Below are 19,635 nucleotides of genomic sequence, written 5' to 3' on the forward strand. Positions count from 1 at the left end.
AGCTCAAGTCTTCTTGCTTCTTGCTGATATATAAAAGCTAAGCCCACAGCATGGACAACAGCAGCCATCTGAAGGTTCTTTTTCGCTTCCCCCCCCCCCCCCCCCCTGGTCTTGAATGAAGCAGCAGCGCAGTCCCATCACCCACACTGCCCACGCCTTAGTGATCTCAAAACAACCTCTTGTTCCTTCTTGCTTGAACATTTCAACTTCCCTTGCCTTATTGTAGAAACAGGAAGATTAAGGAGAAGACGACGAAGAATTAGAAGAGAAAGAAGACATATCATCATCATATTGCTCACGTTCAAATCGTCAAAAATAAACGGTTCTAACCGTAGTGGCTTCTCGGTCTGTTCATTCATAACATGGTGCCGTGACCAACTTCGCCTTGTCGACGAAACCGGGACGCCAGAGCCTCAGCTGAAGAAATCGAGGCAGCAGACGTGACACCGGGAGCGGCAGCCTTGGAGTCGAGAGCCACCGACAAGGAAGAGGTCATCGTTACATCGTGAATGTAAGCCTGCATCTTGTTCACCATGAATTGAAACATTGTTTCGCAGAAGAGGAAAATGTTCAGGATGCAGATAACGAATCTCATCACAGAGGAGGAAAGAAAGATGAAGGATGGAGAGGGCGTAGACTCTCTAAGCATAACCCTTAGCCAAATCAACGGCATCACGGAAAGTTTGAAAGCGGCAAATGTGTAGATGGAGTCATAACAGAAAAAACAGCTGCAGATGAATTCGCGAGAGTAGTGGAATATGATATGAGGATTATTACGGCCACTTCAAGAATAGAGTCCTACATCAAGAAGTTAAGAGTCATAGTGCATGATGGACCACCGTCCATGGAAATAACAAGAACTGAACCGGCAGTGTCAGGAAATCAGACTACTGATTGCTATGTGAAATTGCCGAAAAATGAACATGTTCAGGTTTGACGGCAACAAGCTGACGTGGCAAAAATTTTGGACGCAGTTGGAAAGCGTGATACATCTTCGACAGAACTTACCAGAAAGTCAAAAGTTCCACTACCTAATCTCTGTCCTTGACGGAAAGGCAGCAGCTTTTATTGAAGGACTACAATACTCCGATAAAAATTACTAGAGATCTGTTAAGCTGCTGAAAGAGGAGTTGATGATATGTGGGGTTTAACGTCCCAAAACCACCATATGATTATGAGAGACAACGTAGTGGAGGGCTCCAGAAATTTTGACCACCTGGGGTTCTTTAACATGCACCCAAATCTGAGCACACGGGGCTGAAAAAGGAGTTTGGCAATGAAGAACATTTCAAAGAAATTCACATGAATGCATTGATGAAGTTAGAACCTGTTAGGATTCCAGAAGATGTCAAAAGTTTGCGTGAACTTTGCCAGACAGTGAAATTGCACACAAACACGTTGGAAGCGCTTGGAGTTACAGTGCATTCGTAGGCTACGACGCTTATGCCAATCTTAAGCGTTGCACGCCACAAGAATTGTTCATTGAATACCAATTTTACAAGAAGAGAAGGCAAAGTACGCAAGAGAGAGCAGGAACTTCGGAAGGAGAAAGCAACATTGGTTGTAGTGAAGATACACTAAAAGGATTGATAGCATTTTTGCAAGAACAAGTGAGGTGTAGAGAGTCACTAGAAAGTTTCGAAGACGGGGAAGACAGACCTCGAAGAAAATGGACTAACAGATCAAACTTAACAAGCAAGACTTCCGCATTTCAGAGCTCCATCACAAAAAGATGTTGCTTCTGTGATCTAACCAATCACAGCACTTAAGACCGTAGGAGGTCACGAAAATACGACGACAAAAGGGAAAAGCTTAGAGAAGAAAACAGAGGCTTAAGGTGCACGAGACCAAATCACAACGTAAGAGTTTGTAAAGCCATGGTAGTTTGAAAACGGTACAGAGCAAGACACAAGTGCAGACATATGAGGTCCCGGGAAGATGTAAAAACAGGAAGATAAAGGAGAAGACGATGAAGAATTAGAAGATAAGAAGACATGTCATCATCATATTGTTCATGTTCAAATCATCAAAAATAAACGGTTCTAACCGTAGTGGCTCTTCGGTCTGTTTGTTCACAACACCTTACATTAAGCAGCGACTTATTCTCCTCCGTAGGTAGAAGTTGGGGACAATGAGTGATGGGAATGATGGTAACGAAAGTTGTTGCTGTCCTGATAAAAGTAATCACTGTTACTACTATTGCTAAGTTGTTGGCAGTAGCATGAAAGAGTCCCTGCTAGATTAATAGATGAATGCTAAACTTAACTGCTAAAATTATTTTCTGGGGTTCTGCAGTGGAAGGATTGTGAGCTGACTATATTAAGGCTTGGTACTATGAATGATGTTGAGTCAGTTTGCCTTGCCAAGGAGGCAATTCTGCTTAGTCTGTTATTGGCATTTGCTTACAACAACTCATAGATAACAAATGAAAGGAGCCATATAGCACTTGGATATCTCCTTATTGGTTCATTCCTTGTATATAATATGCACAGTTCTAGGCACCCTTGCAAAGACATTGTCACAATCTATTAACCTACAGGAGGCTGCCTAGAGAATTCAAATGTGGTGGTACCAGTCACCTCTCAATGCTGCACATTTATTGCACACACAAAAACGTCTGCAGCCATGATTTGTTAAAGAAAAATTGTATTCGGTTGTTCAAGACGTTAAGCACACCAGTTTTCTATAAGGTTTCGGTAATTGCCAAAATGCCCTCAGTAAGTGCTAAAGAAAAAGTTAGCTCATGAATATTGTTTATAACATAAGCTTCTAAAAATTTTAAATATGGAGGGCTTGATTTCTTTGCTTTTCTTTGTGATAACTAAGGTGAATATCAAAAGTGACATGTGGCCATCTGCTGCCACAATGTGACTGTCTTTTTTTCAGTGTCAATTGCATACGTAGCACATCTAGTTTTCATTTTTATCTATTTTGTTTAGTAAGATTAAAGTGTGAATAAAGCTGTGTTGCAATGACACAATATCTTCCAGAATCTCGTGACTACCAGCTCGTAACGTGGTCAAAGGATCAAAGTTTACACCTGTGGAATGTGGATTCAAAGCATCAAACAGTATGTGCCACCATTTTTTCTCTTCCATTTATTTATTTCTTTTATGTTAGTAATTAAAGGGATGCTAAAGAGAAACAATGACTTGGTTTAGATTGATGAACTACACTTTTAGAACTCTAATGCCATGTTTCACTATCATAAGTTTATTATTAGCGGAGAGAATCAAGGTTCAAGTTTCACTTTTAAATTTCACACCGGAGTCTCCGTGTGTTGCGCCAAAAATTTTATAATGTACATTTCGCATTTCCATGACATTGGCTTGATCAAATTTTTTGAAGCTTCATATGGTAGGCCTATGGCACCCACAGATGACACTGTACTTCAATTTTATCAAATACAAGCTATGTAGTACCCAGGGGACACCTGCAAAATTCATGAGCTCAGGGTGTTTGATGCGGAACTTTTTCAAGGTGGCGCCTCCACCTGGGTGGAGACGCCACCTTTTTGATTTTAATCAGCGTAAAATGCAAAAGCACTCAGTGCATTTTAAGAAAACCCGGGTGGGGTAAATCACTGCACAGGGATCTAGTACAATGCATCATCATCATCATCAGCCTGACTGCACCCACTGCAAGGCAAAGGCCTCTCCCATGATCTGCCAATCAACCCGTTCTTGTGCTTTCAGCTGCCACGTTATGCCTGCGAACTTTTTGATCTCATTGGCCCACCTAACTTTCTATTTCCCCTTCGTGCATTTGCCTTCTCTGGGAATCCAGCCAGCTACCCTTAATGACCTTATCCTGCCTACGTGCTACGTGCCCGGCCCATTTCCATTTCTTCTTCTTGATTTCAACTATGATATCCTTAACCCTGGTTCGTTCCTTGACCCACTCTGCTCTCTTCTTGTCTCTTAAGGTTACGCATATAATTTTCCTTTCCATCGCTCACTGTGTCATTCTCAATTCAGGCTGAATGCTCTTTGTAAGCCTCCATGTTTCTGCCCCGTAAGTAAGTATTGGCAAGATGCAGCTGTTATATACTTTCCTCTTGAGGGTTAGGGGCAGCTTACTGTTCATGATTTGAGAATGCTTGCCGAATGCGATCCACCCCATCCATTCTTTATTCTTCTAGTTATTTCACTCACATGGTTTGGCTTCGTGGTTACTACCTGTTCTATGTATATGTAGACACATTCAATTACAACCTCCAGCGTCTCTCCACCTACCGCGAAGTGTTGTTTTCTGCCAAGTCTGTCAGACATTACTTTAGTTTTGTGCATATTAATTTTCAGACCTACTCTTCTGCTTTCCGTGTCCAGTTCAGTAATCATGAGCTGTAATTTGTCCTCTGAGTTACTCATCAAGGCAATGTCATCAGCGAATCGCAAGTTACTAAGGTATTCTCCATTAACTCTTATCCCTAACTCTTCCCAATCTAGGGCCTTGAAAATCTCCTGTAAACACATGGTGAATAGCATTGGATAGATCGTGTTTCTCTGCCTTATACCTTTGCAGAGCCTTCTCTATTTTTTTTCAGTGCTCTCTTCTGGCCGTAGAACACGCGCTCCGCCGCCACTTCTCATTGTCGCGTGGTGGCGTTGTGCGAGGAGACTGCGGGAAGCTGGCACTAAATGGCTACGCATGTTGCTATGCTCCTGAATTCGTACTTAAATCAGAGTTTAAGTGCATTCGCACTTCCTGCAGGTTTTAACAGGTACCTATCCCGAATGCAGTCTATATCTCCGTTTTGCAGGTGTGAAAAATGCACTTAAATTTGATAGTGTACGTGATTTATTTTATATTTCAGCCTTTCACAACCACGTGCTCCGAGTGCCCCGACATGTCGTATTGTTGCGTATTGTCGTGCAAAGCAAGTGGAAAGACCAACACTGACGAGCTTTCATTCCATGAAATACCAGCTGCCGCTGGTTTACGGGAGAGATGGCTGGCTGCGATCAGGCGGGACACTTGTTCGCCAAACACAACTTGGAACTATACAAAAGTATGTAGCTGCCATTTCCGACCAGAGGACTTCGTAGAAGGAAAAAAAATGGCGGCTGTAAGGACGCGATACTGTCAGTGTGGCATGCGCATCAGTGACACGCGGGACTTGCCTCCAAAATAAATGCTTTAATTTGCCGCCCTTCAAATGGTGCAATCAATGTAAGCCATGACTCGTCGTGCACTGCTTTTGAAGAAAAAAAAGCTCACAAGGTAGCTTATGCATTTACCTAAGACCAATCGAAGGCGAAAGCCATGTTCTACTTTTTCTTCAGTCGATATGTTGTTCCTTCTCGCCTCCTATGAAAGCTTTTTTTTTTTTTTTTAACCTTACGTGGTGTCGCATTGCCTCTGTTATCGAACAACTGATGGCAGCGACTGTGCAAAATGATCATGTGATGTCACATAATGTGACTTAATGATGTCATATTGACACCTTGATGAAGTCACAGATTTTGACGAACAGTGAAGTCATACGTTGACGACCCCCGCAGGGGCGCCTGCGCAAGTAGGCGTTTGGTGTGTAGCGACACCACGGACCCGAGCTAACGGGGGAGTTTCTACTCCCTCCCACGCCTAGCCGTGCGTGGCTTTGCCGTGTTCGGGGAAAAGGGGATCCTGGGGGTTGAGCCGGCGCTGGGCGATTGGACCTTTAAGGCCCCCCGGCAGAGGCAACACACCCCTTTGGCCCCGGCTTCACGTAGACGGCACCTCTGGGCTGACCCACCCAGGGGAAATCGGCAGTCGCCTTTTCCTATCTCTCTCTCCCTATATCTTCGTCTTTTGTTCTCACTTTACATCTTTCCTGTCTTCTCCTCACTTCATTTTACTTCCAATTTTTCCTGGCGGCAAGGGTTAACCTTGTGTGGCTATCCAAACTAGGGTAAACCATATTGGGTTATAGTAACTGCGTACTGCTGGCGTTGCGCAGACATGCCCACATGCTCTGCCACGTCCCCTCGTTGGACTCCGTGGTGGGTGGTAGGCGCCGTTACCGAAAAATACACATTTTCTCATGGGATCCCCGACCCCCTCTTTAACTGATCGTGCTTCGAAAAGGGTACGCACCGACGCAACTTTCCTACTTTGGCCCAAAAACAGAGAAACTTTCCAAAATACCATGTCCTCCACTGCGAACAATCATCTACAAAAGCTAGAGCAATCTCACCCTTCCTTGTAGCCAAGTGCTTGAGAGAGACCATTGGAACCGGTTATAAGGCCACGAAGATGGCAAGTGGTGATCTGCTTCTCGAATTAAAAGACAAAGAACAGTACAATAAACTCTCGCACCTTGTAGCCTTTGGTAACATCCCCGTCTCTGTGAGCGCACATCGTACCATGAATACAGTGAAGGGCGTGGTATCGGACGAAGATTTGATGACACTGAGTGAAGAAGAGCTTCTTGATGGATGGAAGGACCAAGGTGTGATACATGTCCAGCGCATCAAGATCAGACGTAACAACAACGAAATAGCAACAAACCACTTGATACTCACCTTCAATTCAACCACTTTACCTGAGACTCTCGAAACTGGCTATGTAAAACTCCATGTCTGACCTTTCATTCCAAACCCGAGGCGTTGTTTCAAATGCCAGCGATTTGGTCATGCATCCCAGAGCTGCCGAGGACAGCTGATCTGTGCTAAGTGTGGCACAACCGGCCACAGTGCTGATGAATGTAGTCATGACGAGATCCTCTGTGCAAACTGCGAAGGTAGCCACCCCGCATACTCCAGAGCGTGCCCAGCCTGGAAAAGAGAAAAAGAAATAATAACTATAAAAGTTAAGGAAAATATCACATTCAGGGAAGCAAGACAACGAGTCTCGTTATCATTAGCACTAAAAACACCTTTTGCCGAAGTGGTGCAACGAGGGGCGGCACCACAAAGGCCCTTGGCAGTTGCCCGGACGGCGCCTAGCGTGCCGAGGCCAATGCCACAAGCCCCTGCGGCGGGAGCAGCCAGCGCTGCCCTGCCCACATACAGCCTGTCCACACCAGTGACCTCTACAAGCTCTGGCAGCAGCCAGGGCAATCACGAGGCCAAGGGGGCTCCATCAACCCCCAGCTCGGTGGGGACAAAGACTTCGTCGATCGAGGCGAAGTCTAAGCGACGCACAGATCGCTCTTTAGAGTGGGTGTCCAGTGCCTCGCAAGAGGCTATGAACACCAGTTCAAGCCAAACGGCGCAGGAAGCGCCGAAGGAGCGGCGAGCTTCGCTCGACCGCTTCACAAAGGACAGAACGCCGATTACAGGGCCTGACAAAGGCCCTGTAAAATGAGTTAATCCCCGTCTTCTTTGCACACAGCACTTTTTCCCATTTTTTTTCCACTATGGACAAAATCATACAGTGGAACGTAAGGGGAATACTTAGAAATTTAGATGACGTCCAAGAACTTCTGTGTAAGTTTAACGCGAAAGTGCTATGTGTGCAAGAAACGCACTTAACTCCTAAGCACAAGGACTTTCTACGACAATATATTATTTTCCGAAAAGACCGGGAGGATCCTGTCGTACCATCTGGCGGTGTAGCCATTACAGTCGATCGTAGTATAGCATGCCAGCATTTGAAGCTCCAAACGGCCCTGGAGGCAGTGGCCATTCGAGCTGTACTTTTTAACAAACTCATTACCATATGTTCTGTGTACATACCACCGCATCAACAGCTACACAGACGTGATTTGGAATCATTAATAGATGAACTCCCAGAGCCATTTCTGGTTCTAGGTGATTTTAATGCACACAATGTCCTGTGGGGCGATGCTCACTGTGATGCGCGAGGACGTCTCATTGAGCAGCTCCTTTTCTCTTCTAGTTTATGTCTTTTAAATATGAAGGAGCCTACGTATTTTAGCCTTGCAAACAACACATACTCTTCCATAGATCTTAGCATTTCATCACCGTCCCTTTTACCTGTTTTTAAGTGGAACGTTTTTAAAAACCCTTATGGGAGTGATCACTTCCCAATCATCCTGAGTGCGCCGAACAAAGATCAACTACCCCCGCAGGTTCCTCGATGGAAGATTGACTCGGCTGATTGGGAAGGGTATAGAACTCTTACACACATGACATGGACTGAGCTGTCTGCCCTGACCATAGATGACGCTGTCACGTATTTTACAGCTTTTATACTTGATGCCGCATCTAAATGTATTGCAAAAACGAGTGGCATGTGTTCTAAACGGCGAGTCCCATGGTGGAACGACGCATGCAGGAAAGCACGGACCACTCAGAACAAAGCATGGGCGTTGCTTCGCGATTCCCCTACAGCAGAAAACCTGGAAAATTTCAAGCGGGTCAAATCGCAGGCAAGGAGAACGCGCCGACAAGCTAGACGAGAGAGCTGGACAAAGTTTATATCGAGTATCAACTCGTACACAGACGAGGGAAAAGTGTGGAATAAGATAAAGAAAATTAAGGGCCAACAAACGTATGCTCTTCCACTAGTTAATAGCCTTGGGGAAAGCTTGGAGGATCAAGCCAACTTTCTTGGCACACATTTCGAACACATATCGAGCTCCTCACACTACTCCGAATCCTTCCAGAATTACAAGGCACGAATAGAAAAACAAAAGTTAGAAAGAAAATCCCCAAGAAATGAGGCATATAATGCACCATTCTGCTTAGCAGAACTGCGAACAGCACTCAGCTGCTGTAATACATCTACCCCAGGTTCTGACAACGTAATGTATGCGATGCTAAAGGAACTACCTTCCGAAACTAAAGAAACCCTCCTCTCTCTTTATAATCGCATATGGTTTTCGGGTGTGATCCCCTCCTCCTGGAAGGAGGCTGTTATAATTCCAATTTTGAAGCAGGGAAAAGATCCCTCTATTGTATCAAGTTACAGACCTATAGCGTTAACAAGCTGCCTCTGCAAGCTATTTGAAAAAATGATTAATTGCCGCTTACTCCACTACTTAGAAACAAACAAATTGCTCGACCCATACCAATGTGGGTTTCGAGAGGGTAGATCCACCACCGACCATCTGGTGCGTATCGAGGCACAGATCCGAGACGCTTTCGCCCACAAACAATACTTCTTCTCAGTGTTTCTCGATATCGAGAAGGCCTACGACACAACATGGCGTTTTGGCATATTAAGAGACTTGTCTCACCTGGGTGTACGCGGTAGAATGCTTTCTATAATCGAGAGTTACTTGTCCAATCGGAAATTCCGTGTTCGTGTGGGCAGTATTCTCTCCCAAACATTTGTGCAAGAAACGGGAGTACCGCAAGGTGGTGTACTTAGTTGTACACTTTTTATTATCAAAATGAATTCCTTGCACCTGTCCATCCCCCGCAACATGTTTTATTCCACATATGTAGATGACGTCCAGATTGGCTTTAAGTCATGCAACCTAGCAATGTGTGAGCGGCAGGTTCAGTTAGGTTTAAACAAGGTGTCCAAATGGGCAGAGGAAAACGGATTCCGGCTGAACCCAGAAAAAAGCACCTGTGTCTTGTTCTCCCGAAAGAGAGGCGTGCACTCAGAACCTGACATTGAACTGAACGGTCAACGTCTGTCTGTCAATGCGGAGCATAAATTCTTAGGCTTAATCTTGGACAACAAGTTGACCTTCGTACCGCACATCAAGTATTTAAAAACAAAATGTTTAAAAGCCATGAATGTTATAAAAGTGTTGTCACGTACTACGTGGGGTAGTGACAGGCAATGTCTTATGAACCTGTATAGAAGCCTCATTCGCACTCGCTTAGATTATGGGGCCATTGTTTATCACTCTGCGACTCAAAGTGCGTTGAAGATGCTGGACCCCGTGCACCATTTGGGCATCCGCCTTTCTACGGGTGCTTTTCGTACCAGCCCCGTAGAAAGCCTTTACGTTGAGTCAAATGAGTGGTCGCTTCATCTGCAGAGAAGTTACATGTCCTTTGTTTATTTTCTTAAGGTGAAAGCAGACAAGAATCACCCCTCATACTCTACCATTATTGATTTGTCGAGCTCCATTCTGTTTCAAAACAGGCCTTCGATGAGGCGGCCCTTCTCAGTTCGTCTGAAGGGTCTAGCTGAGGACACTGGAGTGTCACTTGAACACAATTTAATGGCTCCTGTAGCATACCCGCCACCGTCGCAGTGGCAGGCTATAGATTGCGATGTGTCTTTCCTAGAAGTTACTAAACATGCGCCTATTTCCCATATTCGAACATACTTCCTGGAACTTCAACACAAATACACACGCCCTGAGTTCTTTACAGATGCCTCTAAGTCCAACTTCTCTGTGTCCTACGCTGTCGTTGGCCCTTCCTTTTCGGATGCTGGCCCTCTACATCCAGGCACAAGTATTTTCACAGCGGAAGCCTACGCGATACTTGTGGCAGCTAAGCACATCAAAGAACTACAAATAGAAAAAGCAGTAATTTATACAGACTCCCTCAGTGTTGTAACGGCTCTGCACAGTCTTAAAAAACAAAAAAACCCTGTCCTCGTCTCACTTTACTCTATTTTATGCACACTCTACACACTCAACCAACGTGTTGTAGTGTGCTGGGTGCCAGGGCACCGAGAGATTCAAGGCAACGTGATGGCGGATCAGCTTGCTGCATCCGCCCACGAAATCAGTGCCACTACACCCATATCGATCCCGCCCCTTGATCTTAAGCTGTCTTTCAAACAAAAGCTCAGGGACTACTGGCAGAGAAAGTGGGATAGACACACACAAAACAAGCTACACGTTATCAAGCCACACCTTGGCCATTGGCCACCAGTATCAAAATCGCGTCTAACAGAGGTAACACTAACAAGACTCAGGATAGGACACACATACACGACACACACACATCTTTTGTCCGGTGGCGATCCACCATTGTGTGATAAATGTGGTGAGACATTAACAGTTCTTCACGTTTTAATCCAATGTAAACAATTAGACACTCTAAGAAGACAACACTTTCCATTACCCTACCGACAACATATACCATTACACCCCGCAATGTTTGTCGGTAGGGAACCACTTTTCACCCATAAATCATTGCTAGCTTTTTTAAGAGATGTCGGTTTTTATCATGTAATATACCCAGGCATTGTGTAGCGTGACCTCTCAAAAGAGGTTGCTGCTGCAGTGACTATATTTAAAAGCACTTGCCTCGTAGCCCTTGGACACAAGGGCGCTGATGAAGCACTTGTGCTAGCGCCAAATATTTTTACATGCTTTTATTATCAAAACCTTTGTCATCCTTTTTACTATGCATATCACGCCACTGCCATGATCTTAATACTTATGTTTTTACCCGCATTATCGCGAGGAATTTTAAGGCCCCTATACAGCCACGCTACATATCATTGTCCGCGTCTCTACTCATCGAAATGGCGCTCTTTGGCCATCAATTGGCCCTTGCGCCACAAAGCACCACACATCATCATCATCATACGTTGACGACAGCACGTCATGAGGATCTTTTGCACCTCTCGTGTGGACGTGGCCGTCGAAGACAGTATATTTTCACATTTGATGAGCCATCTAAGGCTTTCGCCTTATCCCTATTCTCGCATTAATATCTCCGTGCATTTTCGCAAAGCCTCACGCTACTATGTGAGGGTGCTTACAGCAGGCCACATTTTTCACACGTGTAACAGCTCAAAATCAACAGTGCTACAAATTGAACAGCATCTGTTCACATACAACGGGCAGTCTTACAAGAAGCGCACGAAAGAAGGAGCTGTTTTTGTTTGTTTTTCAAACCATCTTAATAAAGCTGCATTAGGCTATGAAACGATGCAATCACTCGAAAAAGTGCTTGGTTTTTCTTTTTTGATGCACCACTTCCTGCTTAACCTGAGTGGCAACAAATGTACATAACGAAAGATTTGCGCAGGGAACTTGTGATCATGTACCTCCCTGGGAGCAGTCTAGAAATATATCGTGCTATTAACGCACGCACTTTACGCTTGCATGTAGTCTGCTACTCCATGGCTAAGGTACTTGGCTGCTGACCCGCAGGTCGCGGGATCGAATCCCAGCTGCAGAGGCTGCATTTCCGATGGAGGCGGAAATGCTGTAGGCCCGTGTGCCCAAATTTGGGTCCACGTTAAAACCTCAGGTGGATAAAATTTCCGGAGCCCTCCACTACGGCGTTTCTCATAATCATATCGTGGTTTTGGGACGTTAAACCCCACATATCATCAGTCTGCTACTCCAATAGACGTGCGCATACACTTGCGCTCTTAAAGCGCCCGAGCTTTCTGTATTAGGTAACGGCAAGCAGTGCTTTCGAAAATGGGCTCGCGTACAGTTGAAAGCGCACTAAAGAACTCACAAACATAGTAGTGAAGAACAATTTTACGAGCATCACTTGGCCACCCTTTCATATCGGCGCAGCAGACGACACACGAGCAGGCGCCTCGACAGCAATCGCCACAAACAACACATGCCTTTAAAAAAGACTTGTTGCCAAGTGTGACAAGTGCTTCGCTGTTTCTGTTTACAAAAACTTTGTTTATACTTCAAACAGCGCGAATACAACCGAAAACTCAACCATATAAGAGCTGCGAATGCAGACACCGCCCGGGTTTCAGTGAGCGACCGCACGACGGCGACTCTACTCCGGTAGCGGCGCATGGTGGCTAAAAGCCATACTTGTCACACTACACCTGTAATGTCATTCGCTGCGAATGACATTAGGCGTTAATGTCATTTTTGTTGCTGCTACATAGGCATAGTAAATGACATTCACGCCTAGTAAATGACACTCAGACCTTGACATCAATAGTGAATGTCATTTCACATGGCTGTGTAGACCTTGCACGCTAGATCGCAATGCGATTCATTATGAATGTAATGTGCTGCGAATGACATTACACATGTCGTGTGACAGGGGTATTACACCCTTCTTTATTGGGATCCTGTCGCTTTCTTTATGGAGAAATATGGTGGCTGTGGATCCACTGTATATTTCTTCTAGTATGTTTATGTGGGGTTTGTCGATGTCCTGATTCCATAGTGCCTACATCACTGCTGATATCTGGACTCAGTCAAACACTTTCTTGTAATCTATGAAAGTTATGTATAGGGGTTGGTTGTATTCCGTGCATTTATCTATTACCTAACTGATAGTATGAATATGGTCTATTGTGTATAGAGGTTAGTTATATTCTGTGCATTTCTCTATTACCTGATTGATAGTATGAATATGGTCTATTGTGGAGTAGCTTGTATGTAATTCTGCTTGGTCCTTTGGTTGATTGAACTTTAACGTCGCCCTAATTCTATTAGCTCTCATTTTTGTAAATGGGTTATAGAGAATGGACAGTAAGCTGATCGGCTTGTAATTTTTCAAGTCCTTGATGTGTCCTTTCTTATAAATTAAAATGACGTTGGTGTTCCTCCAAGATTATAGTACCCTTCCTGTTAAGAGACACTTCATATATAAGATGGCCAGTATTTCTAACACAATTTTTTCGTCATATTTCAGCAGGTCCGTTGTTACTTTATTTTCACCAGCGGCATTGGACCTTTGCATTCCTTCTAGAACTTTCCTTACTTTCCCTGAAGTTACTGGTAGGATGTTAAATTTCTCCAGGCTATTACTTCTTACGACAGCATTTTGGTTGTTTCAGCTTCTGTATACAGCTCTCTGTAGAATTACTTCACCATCTGAACTATCCTATTCATACTGGTTATGACATTGCCTTCCTTTCCCTTAATGCATACATCTGATTTTTGCCTATGCACAAGCTTACTTTCACAGCTTTTAGGCTTCTGCTGCTTTTTACAGCCTGCTCAATTCTCTCCATGTATACCTTCAGATGTCGGCAACCTTTCGCCTACTGATTAACTCTGAAAGTTCCACTACCTCTATATTATCATTTTCATTTGAGGCTTTCATTGTTTGTCGTCTTTTGATGAGATTTTTCATCTCCTGACATAGTTTGCCAGTGTCCTGCGTAGTGCTGTACCTCCGACTTCCGTTGCACACTCTTTGATGATTATTCATTGCGTCAACGCTAATGTCGGTTACCTCATTTAGTGCCTCGAATCTATTCTGAAGCGAAGCTCTCAATTCCTGTACTTTCTTTCTCACCAAAAAATCATTATTTGACTTCTTGCGCATCAGTTTGTCTTTGCTTTTTTTTTAATCTATAGGTGTATACGAGCTCTTATTATTCTATGGTCACTGCATTGGATCTTGCCAACTACTTCTACATCCTGTACAATGCCTGGGTGTGCACATAAAATGAAGCCTATTTCATTTTTAGTTTCGCCATTAGGACTTTGCCACATCCATTTATGCTTAGCCTGTTTTCTGAAGAAGGTATTCAAGATCTATAAATTATTATGTTATGCAAACTCTACTAATTACTCCCCTCTGTCATTTCTAAAGCTGATGCCATATTACCGCATTGCATGGTATCTGGCCTGTTTTTTGCCTACTTCGTTATTTAAGTTGCCCATCAGAATAGTATACTGTGTTTTTTTTTTTATGGCTGACTCTACGTCTCCATAGAAGCACTCAACTAAATGATCATCAAGGCTCGATGTAGGCGCATAGGCCTGTACCACCTTTATCTTGTACCTTTTGTCAAACTTAACTATGATACTTGCCACCCTCTCACTGATGATATAGTATTCCTCTATGTTGCCAGCGATATTCTTGCATATAAAAAATTCCACCCCCTCGCTCTTTGCTGTTAACTATTCCAGGGTAGCATATAAGGTATCCGTTCTTCAGCACTGTCTAAGCCTCACGTGTGCTCATAACTTTGCTTAGCCCTCTAACATCCCATTTAACACCCTCTAATTCCTCGAATAGCACAGCTACACTAGCCTCACTAGATAGCATTCTAGCATTGAATGTAGCCAAGTTCCAATTCCAATGGCGGCCTGTCCAGGCCCAGTGATTCTTGGCACTCTCCGCTGGGTCGCAGGTCTGACCGCAGCCTTGGACAGTTGTTTCGCAGCCGCTGGGGGCTGAGGGCCAAGGGTTGATTGGTACTTTCATAAGGGAGGTAGGGGCCAAGTACTGCACCAGGATGGCCAATCCTGCTCCGGTGAGGAAGTGCATTGTGGCAGGTGGTCGCCACTGAGGCCGTATCTCAGACCTCTTCTTTTTTTTTTTTCTTTGTGCATTTAGCACAAGGTGTCTTCCAGAATCATACCTCGAACGTCTCATGAACAGAATGACCTGATATTGTGCCTGTTGTTAATAACAAGTTTCATAAAGGATTACTTAAAACTGTACATTAAGAAGCAATTTTATGAACTAATGTTACCTGTTCATTTACATAGCCTAATATGGCACATTAATAGTGCTATAAGCATCAGTCATCATACCATGTTTAAACAGTTTCTGTAAGGTATTGTTTCAATTTGTATGTTTCATACCCAGATAATATTGCATAATATGCAAATAATGCATTCAATGTTATTTTCTCATGTAGTGCAGTTGACATACTCAGGTACTATTGCATGATTATCAAATATTCTACTAACTGCATATTGTTATCCTTGACATTTATTGCTCCCTTGCAAGGATTACTCTTGCAACCCACTTTCCTTTCTAATGCCAGGAAGTCCAGGGTGTAAAATAAATAAAATAGGTAAAATCACTACATTGCAACTCGTATCAAATTATGGTTCTGACTCTCAGAGTTCCAGAATTCAGTCAACTTTTAAACTTATGCTGTAAACAAGTTGTGATATATTTTTTTTCAGGATTAATTTTCACGGAAGAGAGTGAACATTCATGCATTAACTAGCGTGATGATAAAGTAATCAATGTGCAAATTCATTGACATGCGCTCTAATGCCAGAAGTTTGCAAAGTCAAAGTTGCATGTTAGTCTGCCACCAAACTGTTTTTTACTGTAATGTGCAGCATTCTTTCTTTGGTTCATACTAGGCACTTTGCAATATATGGGTAAGTTCTTATTTTAGGCCTCTGCAGTGAAAAAAAAATTCAGATGTTTCAGTGCGAGATTGAACAAACAATAACCTGATGTGCCACATGTGTCATGTCGCATGGCACTGTTACAAGAAAACATTTTAGAAGTGATTTCACATTTGTGTTAAGTATCATTGCTAGAAACAAAATTTGTTGCTATTAGCATGCTCCTCATACGAAGCCACAAGGTGATGAATGGCAAGGCCTCCGTTCACTTTCCCAAAAAAGCAAAATGCAATAGTAATGTACATTTGTCAAGCTGATGTGGAGAACAAATGGCTCAGTTAGGTTAAATACGCATTCAGTGTTATACCACTCTGGACAGTACCCAGGTTGTGATGACAATAGAGAAATCGGTTTGCTGTGCGAACTTCACTCAAGAACAAAGGAATGAAGACGGCACATGCAGCACTTTTTCTTTTGTCCGTGTGTCTAGTTTGTGCCGCTATCAATAACTCTATTATTGACTTGCCAACAAGCCCATTTTGTGACCCTTGTTATGACAAGTTGGGGTGGTGAAAAGGATGCCACCTCATTTTTTATTTTTTGCTTCTACTGCAAAGCATGTATTGCTTCTCTCGTTATCACAAAATAGTTTTATGAAGTTTTCTGCACAGTTTTGATATGTTTCTTGCTAGCAAAAAAGCAATTTTAGAAATTACAAATCGATGCTTTCAAACGAAAGGTAGCGGTATGCATTTGCTTACCTAGCTGTTATTGCATGCGAGGAAGCTTATTCAACACGGAGGGAAAGAAAAAGTAATTTATGGCGCCCATTTGCCTTTTGTGTCCTGTCTGCTTTTCCGTGTGGTAGTTTTTATTGCGAGAGCAATTATATGGACAGTCTCGGTTGACTTTCGCCGTCGTCATGCGCCGTCTATGTATACGTATCTATATATATGAAAACTCAAGAAAGAAAGAAAAAAAAAAGAAGCCGCCCGCGCTCGGCACCCAGTTTGTCGCGATGCGCGTATCTCCCACGCATACTTTGTCCCGCGGATGGGGGCGATGGAAGGGGGGGGGGGGGGGGGCTGGTGCTTGTGCGCGCGCGCTTATACTTCAATGGGGAGAATGACGCGCCTTCCGCTTTCACCGGAAAGATTACGTCGTGTTGCCGGGCGCACAAAGATCACTTCGCTCGCTGGGTAGGCCCCGTTTGCGAAAAGAGCGCGCTTTTCAAAGACAACGAAGTAACTACTGGGACACTCGTTAGTTCGCATTCAAATCTGTACCTGTGATTACGTTTCGTGCGTCTTTTTTTTTTTGTTTGTTTGAACAGTGCCTCATGCGTCGAGCTGTAAACGTTGTTAGGTAGCTGTTGCCCTGTGTGTGTTGTTTTCGTGCGTCATTTGTGCGTGAGCAGCGCGCTGCACGTTTCGATCTGCTAGCCGTTCTCAGCGTTACATTCCAAGTTGTTGCTATCACATTTATTGGTTCGCCCTTGCGGCAAAACTGTGACTTTTTTGCTCCTTATCACTTGTGTCAGAAAGAATTCGCTTGCAGATATGAAAGAAAGAACACGCGTTAGCGATACTTCGATGTCGCTATAAAAAAATGGTCCCGTATCTGCATGTTAATCTGCAAATGTCGAAAGACGATAGTTTTGCGTGTGGAGAGAGTGAACAAGACATTTATTTGATGTTCTGCGCAAGGAAATCGACGAATGGTATTCTGGAGGTGCTGCGTTAGAGTGCCTCGAGCGTGCAGCGGAAGCGAACAAGCGCATCGTCACGTCACATGTGAGACATGAGCGCCATCTGGCAGTTTTCTTAGAAAACAAAGCACGTGGCTCTGAGACGGGTGTGCGCGCCCATCTCAGAGGTGATAAGGTGTAGAACGCAAGGCGACGGGTAGGTTTCACCATCGTCTTGTCTTAGCAAAGCGTTGGAAACACTCGCCTTTCCGTGCAAGCGTTGCATGGTCAGTGCAGCGTGATAAGCGCTACGGTCCTTAAAATTACTTATGTATGCTTTTTCTAGTAAAAGACGTACATGCAGAATATAGACGTGTTGTTATGGTGCCCCAGACATGTGCAATAATTGCTTTTTAATTCACAATTGCACAAGCATGAATGCTCAACATTGAGCAACATTGGCGGGCGCTGCGGATGGGGTCGGCTGTTTCAAGTAGCCGATGCCGTTAAGAGTGGACAAACAGACAAATGCACAGACAGACCAAAATTTTTGCATTGAAGGACCTCAAAAAATACTACCGTCTTTAGAAATATATCGCACATGGCATTGCGTTGAGTTCAACTCATGGCGCGGCACATAAATGAATCGCGTTAACTGTTTTGCGTCATGCTTGAGTAATTTATTCGTCGAATGTTCATGTATCGAATATCGAAGCCTGGATATCGAAGATTACAGACAGCCGTGTGGGATTTGGTTGCTGCAACAAACGGAGACCATGAAAGTATTTTCGTTCGGTGTCTTTTTGTCTCCGTTGTTTATTAGCAGTCAATGTGCCATGCAGCCACAGCAAAAGCGCGACTGCAGATGTGCGCGCCTGCACGGGCGCAGGGGGCTCGTGTCACTTCTGTGGTGTCACCTGCAGGGTGGTCGGGATCTGATAGGGGGGGCTAGTGAATGGATAAACAATGTCCGTAACGTTCACTCGCACAAAGAATCGCTGAGCTGTGCCCGAAAGCTCCGAACGACACAAGGTTTTAAGCGTAGCGGTAAACTTGAATGCCGCGCGATACAACTGTGCTTATTAATAATCATGTTCAGTGTGATTCAAGTGTAGGTTTCATATGTGATGTACGGACTTTTGCTGGCCTGTCGCACGTGTCCGCTTTCACGGCCTGTTCCTACGTCCGTGCTGCCGCGATCGGCCACAGAATACCTACGATCGGCTTTCACGTGTCGCGGATGCCTGGATGGCGTGATAGGGGAGCCGCATTTGAAGCTTGAGAATGTCAGCGCGACAGAACTGCGAGGGCTTGATGCAAGGAGACGTAGGGGATGAAAGGTAGAAAAAAAAAGAGAGAGAGGGTGACGGCAGGCACGCGTGGACTGTTCCCACGGCCACGATCGTCGACTGCGGCGCGGCCAGAAACGCCGTGTACTCCGCATCGCGCCGACGGGTGCGCTGGCACGCTGTGCGAATGTACTCCGATTGGGGTTTTTTCACCACCGGCCGCTATCGACGGCACCGATCGGTAAGCTTTATGCTATCGTAGACACCGCATTTCGCGCAAAGCACGGACGATAATGTTAGTTAAAAGTTGGCGCAGTTTCGAAAAAAAAAAAATTGCTATGTCAGAATTTAACTGTGCAGTTTTGCTTACTCAAACAGACTGATATGTCAGAATTTAATGGTGCAGAAAAGTAAAAATAAGAGTAAGTTGTGATTACTCAAACGGACCGATTTTCGCTTTCTGCCAAGGATATTTTGAATGCTTTGGAATTCATGAAGTGTTTCAACCTTTGATCAAATTCTGATGAAACAAGACAACACATTGTGAACTGATCTTATTGCTTGTGCTTTCGCATTTTCTTGGCCCCAGTGCGGACATTATGTGTCGGAGGACGACACACTTTCCCTGGCAGCGGCAATGGTTGCTGAGCTGGCCACCACGCCCGTCTCTTCAGAGTTTCCAAAGTCTTCGGGGACAAATTCAAGCAAAAGGGAAACTCCCTTGCCTCAACATCATCCACCTGACCTCGAGCGAGAGTTCTCACTCCTCAATATAAACATCCCAAAAGTTATCATCCAAGAGGTAA

General features: G+C 44.3%; 1 protein-coding gene across 4 annotated transcripts in view; it reads left to right on the plus strand.

The window, feature by feature from the left end:
• The window catches only part of Wdr59 (WD repeat domain 59), an 86,335-nt gene that overhangs the window by 15,859 nt on the left and 50,841 nt on the right, over window positions 1-19,635 (plus strand). For all 4 annotated transcript variants that reach the window (XR_012886898.1, XM_037427403.2, XM_037427402.2 and 1 more), the window contains exons 11-12: window positions 2,991-3,070; window positions 19,419-19,631. Coding sequence is in view for 3 of the 4 variants with exons in the window: in XM_037427403.2 (XP_037283300.2) it covers window positions 2,991-3,070; window positions 19,419-19,631 (293 nt within the window). In the remaining variant the exon portion in view is untranslated. The remainder of the gene's footprint in view (window positions 1-2,990; window positions 3,071-19,418; window positions 19,632-19,635) is intronic.

This window comes from Rhipicephalus microplus, chromosome X (assembly GCF_043290135.1).
Source record: "Rhipicephalus microplus isolate Deutch F79 chromosome X, USDA_Rmic, whole genome shotgun sequence".
Lineage (NCBI taxonomy): Eukaryota > Metazoa > Arthropoda > Arachnida > Ixodida > Ixodidae > Rhipicephalus > Rhipicephalus microplus.